Source organism: Rosa rugosa, chromosome 6 (assembly GCF_958449725.1).
Source record: "Rosa rugosa chromosome 6, drRosRugo1.1, whole genome shotgun sequence".
NCBI classification, from domain to species: Eukaryota; Viridiplantae; Streptophyta; class Magnoliopsida; order Rosales; family Rosaceae; genus Rosa; species Rosa rugosa.
Window position 1 is genome coordinate 22,067,382 of NC_084825.1, and position 9,953 is coordinate 22,077,334.

General features: G+C 38.8%; 1 protein-coding gene across 1 annotated transcript; it reads right to left on the reverse strand.

Annotated features, from left to right (window-relative positions):
- Positions 1 to 398: 398 nt before the first annotated feature.
- Positions 399 to 4,815, reverse strand: LOC133718279 (non-specific phospholipase C4-like). Its single transcript, XM_062145095.1, has 4 exons — positions 3,983 to 4,815; positions 2,441 to 2,850; positions 2,145 to 2,315; positions 399 to 917 (listed from the first exon to the last, which is right to left on the reverse strand). Exons 1-4 carry the CDS (start codon positions 4,615 to 4,617, stop codon positions 583 to 585), a joined length of 1,551 nt encoding a protein of 516 aa, XP_062001079.1. The 5' UTR covers positions 4,618 to 4,815; the 3' UTR covers positions 399 to 582.
- Between the last annotated feature and the right edge of the window lie 5,138 nt (positions 4,816 to 9,953).

The following is a 9,953-nucleotide window of genomic DNA, read 5'->3' on the forward strand; positions in this document are numbered from 1 at the left end:
GTCGAGATGTGGATATGCGACCGAAAAGTGACCAAAAACTCGAACTTCACACGTAAATTTTCAAAGCGGAGCTCCGCTCTGGATAGGATATATATATATATATATATCTATCTATCTTTTGGATCTTCCTCATATTCAATTTTGAGTAGCTTTTTTGTTACATTGTTCGTTGTTTTGAGGTGTTTCAGTTTGGTCCCCCTCTTCTGTTAATCTCTTTTTCTATGATTAATTTAATTGAGTGTGATGTGAAGTCTATCCTCAAGCAGTCAAAGGATTATGAATAAAAGGCGTTGAGCCTGCAAGTATGATCAAAATGAATAATATGCTAGAAAATCATTGAGCCAATACATATATGCCTTATAGAAATTTTTCTATGCTTCCGACAAACAAGCTCAGGATGCATTCTAAATGGTTGACGAAGGTCCATTTCAATTGTTCTAAAGAAGAGAAAAAGTATTACAATTATTTTTATGCTTATGGGTAACATTATTAGCTACAATAAATTATACAAGCAAATCAACAAGGTGTAAAACAAATTCCAATCAAGCTACTTAATTCCAAACATATTTAATCGAGTAATTCTCAATTATCACAAACCAAACAAGAGAATATCTTATGAATAAATGACTTTGATGATTGCGGCGTAGGAGAGGTTGCGCAGATGATAATTTGAGATTCGTCAGTTCCACTTTCCCGGGCTTTTTTACATTCATCTTGAAATATTTTAAACGCTCCTTCCACATATTTGAGAGCCTCTGAAACAGTCATATTCTCAACCAGTTTGTGGGGATATATATCCTTCCTGTGATCCCCGTTTAGTGCTGCAGCCAATTGCACTAGTTCTTCTTGAAAGTCGCTGATCTTTGCATCGTCTTTAGATCCCGCTTCTCGTAGTTTGATTGGCTCGGGTAAAGTAACTGCAGTAAGCAAATTAAAATGTATGCATAAATTAAATCACTTGGCAATCTGACATATTAGCTAGTAATGGTAGTGATGATTTAATTACATACTTTCCAACCATTTACCTTGTAATATCTTATCTTTCAAATTTTGCATGTGGATTATTATTCGCGCGATGTGGTATTATATCCTCAAATACAAATAATACTTAAAAAAAAAAGGTCTGTTTCTAGACATGGGACACTTTATTTTACATATATTTTTTGCACTTCTTTTTAGCCATTAGATTTAAGTGCTTTCAATGGTCTTAATTAATTTTAAGTATGATGTGCATGGCAAATGAGGTGGAAACAAATCAACAATCATATTTTCTCAAAAATAAAAACTTAAATTAAAATAATTTTATACAGGAAATCAAATCAAAATTAGAAGATAAATGTCGTCATCTTCTTCCTCACGAAAAAAGAAAAAGAGGCATAACTGCTTTCTCAAAATTAATTATTTAACTCAAGGAAATGGAGAAGATGGTACTGAAAGGAGAGAGGCAAGGCCTCAAATTTTTCCCAGAAGAAAAACACGTTCATTTTTTATTTTTACATCAATAACTGAGAAATACAACAACTGGTACTTCATGAGTCAAACCCACAACCTCTCACTTGTCTTCTAGAAAAAAGTATAGATTAACTTCTCGACATAAAAAAAAAAAAAAAAATCCCACTTATATTCATCTTTTAGTTTTGATCTTCCTTATAAAATTATTTTAATTTAAATTTTTATTAATTTGAGAAAATAAAATTGTTTCCACAACGTACGTACATTTGCCACATCATACTTGAAATTAATCAAGACAATTGAAAACACTTAAATCTAATGGCTAAAAAGAAGCGTAAAAATATGTGTAAAATAATGTACCCATGATCTTGATCCTAATAAAAAAAATAAATAAAAAAAAATCTCTCTTATATCGGATACACCACATGACGATGTTTAATACTCTATCATTAAACTATTGATTTATATATGTCCAATATTTTAACTTTAAAAATCATCATATTGCTATAATAGTGCTTAAGGTTAATTTAGAACCCGGTTTATGAGATCTAAATCTTAAATATCACGAGCGTTGGATGAGGAAAAAAATCAGTGACATGTTGCTTATATAACACCAATTATATGTTGGCATGTCATATAGTCGATATTAAGATTCAGCAGGCATCAAAATTAAATTTCAAATAAATGTTCACCTGGGCAATCAGTTCTTGGAGTTGTTCTAGTCAAAATAACATCAAAGTTTCCTGCCCAAGCATCACGCTTTGTAAGAAACTCTTTTAGATTGAAAATCTTCTTAACAGTTGCTGCAATTGAGGAGTGCTCAAACTCTGATGAAGGATATGGCCCCGAAGGCCCATGCAACACTGCATTTTTCATTTTCAATCAGTCAGAACAAAGTTGCTATACATATATACCACATGTAGTGTCACAGCATAGTGAAGTTAATTACTACGTAGCAACATAGTTTAACTTGGATATATATATTTACCTGTTCCACGCTCAATCCAGGGAGAAATTAGGAAGGCCGGAACCCTAACACCAAGACGATCGAATTTAAAGTTGTAGGGCGCAGGACCGGTGATGTCATCAGGACTAGGAACATCTTTAACAGGCGTCGGAACATGATCATAGAATCCGCCATGCTCGTCGTATACAATTATGAACAACATTTCATTCCACTGAGGACTTGATCGTAATGCTTCGTACACTTGCTTTACGAATTTCTGGCCCTCTGAGACGTCATGAGACGGGTGATCATCGTTGGCAGGGAGGGACAATAGATCGAAGAATCTTTGTTCCACAACTGTATAGTTTGGTAATTTGCCCTCCTCGCAGTGCTTCTTGAAATGTAGATCAAACTGATGGAAGTTATCGATGTACTTCAACTTTCTTAGATTCCTGCAATGTCAATTACAATTTTAAGAACTTGCTGGTACGATTACTGGTGTCTACTTTTAAGTCTTCATCTTAGAGCGAAATGATGGGTTTCTTTTCTGGTAAAAACTTTATTTTATTATTTTTTGATTTTTTTTTAAAGGGATTTGGAACCCAGCTAAACTGGGAGACTCATCCCCACACCTGACTTATTGCATTAGAATTGAAAACTTGCATTGAAGGGGATAAGACCAAATCAAATGAAAAAGAAAGGAGAAACCAAATCAACTGTATACTTTAAAAATTAAGCATCATCATGATTAAGCATAATGACTTTAATAATGGACGCCCCACCACTAATTGATATAGTCATTCTTCTTTGGGGGACAAGAAAAGAGGTGATTGATAAAAATCAAAATAAGTTTCAGCATTATGTTAATTACTTCTGAGTTCCAACTAATAAGAAATATATTATGGGCTAAAAACAAACTATATTAAGATAAAGAAAAGCTTCGCTGTGAAAATCAATTTTGTTAACGGCTTTAATAATGGTCAGCTAGCGTTGGAATCGTTTAGGTGAGATGTTCATATTCACATGGCAATGTCCTGATAATACGATTCCTATTATTGCAAAGTTGACCCGTAATTTGTCTCCGAGAAGAAAAATATAGCAAGCAATATTCACATGCATGCTATACTAGGGACGGCTCATCCATTATAATTTGTCATTAGTTGATCTTCTAACCTACTCCATGACACCAACTTTTATCTTTTTAAAAGTTAATGTTTTCAGTGGCAAAACACTACCCACGAACAACACAATTCAAACTTGACACGAAATATCAGAGTAATTAAGTACGGCTGAAACACAATAAATATTGTTTAAATCATGTTATATGAATATTCAATATTAATTTCGTTTTTCAAATCTCTCTTTAGGATCGTTTCAAGCAACTCATGATTGAAAGTTTGAAACCGAAAGTGTCCGAAGAGTTTCAATATATTTTAATTATTTTCTGCTCGTTAGAGCAACAGTTAACGAATCAAAGATTATACTTTTAACAGATAAATTAATCAAGTCAAGGAGTAATAGTATATGCCTTTAATATTCCGATCAAAGTGATTGATGAACTATAATTTATATGGTCGACATTACCTGTACAAAAGTGTGGCAGGAGGGGTCTGATAGTAAATTCCAAAAGAATGGCCAGATTCCTCCATGGACTCAAATATAGTCTTCTGCGGCAGCCCTTCAATCAGCAACTTCGTATCAGTCCCGGAAAGTCCATGCGACGTCGCCGAGTGCACGTACTGCCGGTTCGGCTGCGTCGACGCCGGCACCGAAGCAAACCACCTGTCACACACTGCAAACTCTTTCACCAGCTCCCTATACACTGGAATGTTCTCCGGCTTGAACCCGTTCATCACCGTCTCGGCCAACCCCGCCTGCGTTGTCTCGGCGTTTTGAGCGAATCCCTCCATTGTTGGGGCGAGGTTCTTGGACGCCGAGGCCTCCGACCATGGTTCGCCGAAGACTTGCTCGTAGACAGCTTGGATGGAGTGGCCAGGGTCAGGGTCGACGTAGGCGGAGTTGTCGCCGAAGAAGACACGTTTGGAGTTAGGGTCGGAGGTGGAAATGAGGTTGGACTCGGATTCGGTGACGCCGTTGATGTCAGGGTTTAGGGACTTCATCCACCCGAGCATGTGGTCGAAGGAGCGGTTCTCTTGGACCAGAACCACCACCGTTTTGATGGGGCAGCTACTTGTACTGCTGCTCGACTCTGAAACCATTTTTGTTGGTGGTGGTGGTAATGGTGGAGCTTGGTTTTGTGGTATTGGGAAATTGGTTCTGCAAGGTATTTTAGTTCACGTTTTGTATTTGATAATGGTGATAATTTATAGACAGAGATGATGACGACGACCAGGAAGGTTTGGTTGGACTTGTGGACAACTATTTTCACCATCTCACTACCTCATAATTATATGGTACCATTTCTCCATCCTAAACTATATGGTAGAATTAAGTTACTGAGGACCTAAGTACTATTACAATGGTGTCAGTGTAACAGTCGATCGGTGCAAAATCCATCCACGGCAATGGTATCAGTGTAATAGTCGATCAACAAGTGCACTGTGCAAGTTTTCTAAAAAAAAAAATTAAAAAAAAGAGTGCAACTGTGTAAGTGTATCATTATAATTGTCAACTATGAGTTTTAGGGTAACAATGTACGTTAAGGAAGAAAAAAATAAATAAAAAGAGGATGGAGTGGCCAGAGAAGGGTAACAGGAAGCAATTATAATTATTGCAAGTTATATTTGATGTCTTTTCACTCTATTAAGATTAAGCATATCTTTCGGGAAGTTAATGGTGTAGCCAATAGCCTTGCTTAGGTCGGAGGTGACCCAAGGGCAGGTTTTCAATTGGGTCACATTGTCGGGTCACCGGGACTCTAACTCGAGTCGGAAGTCTTGATGTTTCTCAATCATTTTGAGCGTTGATCTTATCTAAGTGGATATTTATACCCTAAATATCCAATTTAATCCAAGGGTAGAGATCAAGCAGTGGTATTTTTAACGGTCAAGATCTCACCGCACAATTTTCTTTTTTCTTTAAATATTTTAAATACTTCCTAAACTTACGAAATTCATGAAAATTAGCTCGGATTTCCTGAAAATTCTCACGAACTCATCGTGTCGTGTAACTTATCGAACCCTTAGATTAAGAATTGCACCTTGTGGAAAATTTTGAAAAATATTTCTGAGCATCTTATAAATTTTCGAGATCGTAACATAATTCCCGAATGATCTCAACTTAGCTCGATAAATTTTTTGGGGCTCGCAATTACAGAGAATGAACCCATTGTCAGAAACACCTAACCCCAAATTGAACCCATCAATTGAATCCTAAACCCAAGTTCAACTAAATTCAATCCCAAATTGAATGCGAAATATTGCTGAATCTTCAAATATCAGACCATTGAGACATAAATCTTAAAACATGGATCACAAAACAACAAATCTCAAGTTCCAACCTCAGCAATTTGTTGATGTTTTAACTAATACCCAATTGGCAAAACCGGTGCTAGGCGATTGGTTAGGGTGGTTGGTGGCGGTGATGACGATGGACTGGGGTGGTTGACAGTGGCATTGGTATGGGTTGGGAGTGGTTGCCGAGAGAGAGAGAGAGAGAGAGAGAGAGAGAGAGTCATCGTATTTCAGTTTTGATGGAAAGAAAAATAAGTCAAAATTGATTTCAAGCAATAGGCGCTATTAGATGTGCTTTGATACACGTGACATCTTGTGATAAAAAGTTTAGTAAGCTCGGTAAAAAGAAATGCTCAGCAAAAGATCTGCTTCTTTAATGGGATGTGCCACCTCCTTCTTTTTTGCAGCTACTTGGTCAATGAAGTTGTTGACTGCATATCAACATCTCTACCATTTGAAGGAGACTAAGAGTGGAAAAAGGAGGAAGGCTGCTAAATGAGTTTTTCCTCCAAAGGGGAGACTCAAAATTAGTCTTGATGGTGCGTTTTGGAGTGGAGTGGAATGTGGAGGAATTGGGGTTGTAGTAAGGGATGAGCTGGGAGTTTCAAAGGTGCATGGTCTAGGGAACTGGCCTATGTGAGCAGTGTGTTACATTGCGAGGCTGAGGTTTTAAGAGTTGGGCTATTACTGGCCATTCACCAAGGTTAGAAGGAGGTAGAAGTGGAGAGTGATTCCTCTATTCTGGTGTGCTTTGAACCTGTTCGGCTCCAATTTTGCTGCAGTTGGTCAACAGTCTCTTTTCTTGCGCGGGCGTGCCAGCACCGTTCGGGTGCGGTCGTCGGGGGTGTCCCTTGACCTGACTTCTTTCAAGCGATTGTAGACGAGGAGAGCACCAACCTCGTCGCGGGATTCTTTGTGCCTCGTGGTGAGGACTTTGCTGTAGTTTCTTCTTGTTCACACAATCGATACTCAATATTGCAGATTGAGCAGAGCGAAATCACCGGGAAGTGTTGAGATCTTGCTAAAGCGTGACTTTAGCTTGGCTGGGTTGCTAGGGCGTTACCCTTGCTTGGCTGGTTCTGTAACCGTTGTGGTCGCGACACTACCGTCGGCTCCCGAGGAGACTAGGACCGAAACACGTTGACAGAGGGTTTGGTGGCACTGAAAGTCGGCTTCTGAGAAGACTAGGACTAGGAGTGTGATTACCGGTAAGAGAAAGAGAAGGAGAGGAGTTGCTCTTAGAGAGGTTGCTCTAGAGAGAACTTAGATCATCTTAGAGATGTTTTGATGTTGTGTTGTGAATGTGTCTTTGTGTTGGTGTTTGGTCGTGGTACTACAATCGGCTCTCGAGGAGACTAGGACCGAAGTACGTTGACAGAGGGTTTGGTGGCACTGAAAGTCGGCTTCTGAGAAGACTAGGACTAGGAGTGTGATCACCGGTAAGAGAAAGAGAAGGAGAGGAGTTGCTCTTAGAGAGGTTGCTCTAGAGAGAACTTAGATCATCTTAGAGATGTTGTTGTTGAATGTGAATGGGTGTTTTTAGAATGAGAGGAGAAGGTGTTTATATAGGGAAGAAAAAGAAGAGTGAAATGATGAGTGGAAGAAAAATAATGAAAGTAGATCTAAGTTCACTTGTAAAATATGGAAAAGATAGAGAAAAGATGAAATGAAAGCAAAGCATGAAGGTGCAGCAACATGGAAGTGGTGATGATCTATTAAAGAGATTGTAGAAGAAAAATATATCCAAGGAAAAAGAGAAAAGCATCTAGCTTTCTTCATGTGGGTAGGAAACATGAACATGTGAATATTGAGCTGGTTTTAGGTCAGTTTCTGCCCCTTTATTCCTTCAATTATTTCTCCAACACGACTTCATTATATGTCTTCGACTTCTTCATATGAAATGTTCCACTATGAGTGTAGATCATCCTGACAAATTTTCAGATTTTTATTTCATGTGGTTGGGCCGAAAATGCTGCTGGACCTCTTACAGGTCCAGTTTTCCAGTTTTGCTTCTGTAGAAAATTGGGCTGATTGTTTGAAGGCCTTCCACTCAAAAAAAGCTCTGGAAGTCTTCATAAGAAATGATCCTTGGGCTATGTAGAATGGATCTGCAGAGTTTCAGCTCATTTCAAGTTCATTTGGTCAGTCTGCCGCCCCTCCTTCCTTGTTTAGCTCGGTTTCTCCTAGCCGAAGTAGGAAAATGTGCTAAAGTTGACTTTTCATGCTTCCATGTTTCCATAGTAGGCTTTATTTAGCCTCTAAATATATATTTCGAACTTGTCGACAATATATAGCTTGAGCCACTGACGTTGGCTCAATTTCTCCAAGACACGCCTTGTCAGGCCAAAATGCTTATTTTGGGTCCAAACATTGCCCCCCAGACCTCGAAGTCAAAGGTCTTCGTCTTGACTGAAGAGGTCTTGAATCAGCACTCCTCTTATAATGTCGTTGCTCCAAAGCCACTTGTATTGGCTTGACTAAAATTACTTGAACAGTAGCCTCTCTCCCTCTTAATTATACATAGTGAGCATACATATATTAATCGCCAGTCTTCCTTCGCGAACCATCCTTTGCGAGGCCATGTAATTAAAACCACTTCGCTGCCAACAATTCGCAACCCAGCTTTCGCCACAATTATTGGCAAAAATATTGATTTGACCTCCTCCACTGCTAATACCATACTAGGCATATTAAATGCCTCTTGTATATGTGCCCAGACCAATACCAATGACCTCTTAAGTATATTAGCAAGTTCCAGCCACTATTAGGCAAGAACACAATTTTTTGCATCCTCCGCGACGCACAAATTTGAAACTTTTTTTGTATTTTTGCATTTTTGTATTTTTTTTTTTTTTTTAATAAGACATTGTGAATCAAGGTTTAGACATGCGGCCCAAGTATAGTCGTCTAGACACAAATTTTCTTTCAAATCCTTTAGGCAACCTTACTGAAATGGCCAGGTGGGGGAGGGCGAACAAGAGAGGCAGAATCCATTTTGGCATGAGCTACTCCCACATAGTGGTTTAGGCCCATTTGCACGCACTTCTGGATTCAAGAACCTGTCATGAACGTTGTCCCCTTTCTAGACACCATTTAACATAGGCTATACTTACTAAGATGAGAAAGGTCATAAGTGTGAAGACAGTTCAACAAGTGTTAATAAAAGCCGCCCTTAACCTTAAGGGACCTGAACTAGGCACCAATAAGGAGTTTAGGCCAATATTAACAAAAGAGACTTCACCTATTCCGTTATGATTCACAACCCCTTACCAAATTCAATTTTTTTTTTTTTTTTTTTTAACTGGTTTTTTTTTTAATGAAAAGAAAACTAGAAACGAAAAAATTAACAGAAAATTAAAAGCAAAGAAAGAAAGAAGCTAGCAGCACCATGTTTGGCTAACCTCTAGAAGACCACGGGGGAGGCCATCTATGCTTCATTCCAAGCTCCGATGTATCAAAATTGGTAGGGTAAAAATCCCTCCTGTGAGAGCTTGTAGGAAAAGAACAAAGATACTTCTCGTTGAAGAATTTGGAGGAATTTGGCTCGTGAGAGGAGTCATCTTGCCCCCCAAGTATCTTTGTTGGTTGACGAGGCATGATCTTCAATTGTAATTTGGGAGATGACGGTGTCCCAAGATCGGCTTTGTCGCCAACTGTCGCCAACTTCTCTTGATCAAAGGGATGATCATGGGTCATATCTTGCCCCCCATGCATCTGATCAGTAGCCACGTATTTGGCTTGATCAGTGGAGAGATCAGATATTTGTTCAGAGACAATTGTATTGTCAGAATAACAATCTTGTTGATAACCTTTTCCATGCACAACCTCTGTGTAAGGCTGTGACTCACCAGTGAGACCCTTAGGTTGATTGCCACCTATAGGCAAGTTAGTCTCAGAAACGACCTCTTCGCGAGCAGGTTTTTGACATCCCAATTCGCCTTGCTGCGAATTAGCCAAGCTGGAACCTTCCTCGCGTAAGGTTGTGAACTCAGATGTGATGTTCGCGGCATGTTGAGTGGTCTGTTTGTCGCTACTCAAGAAAGGCTTATAGAATTGTTCTCTAGCTTCTCGAGTGTTTTGCTTAATTTCTTGGTCCCAATCGCGAAAATTCTGCTTTGTTTTTGCGATCAAACTGGCCATGT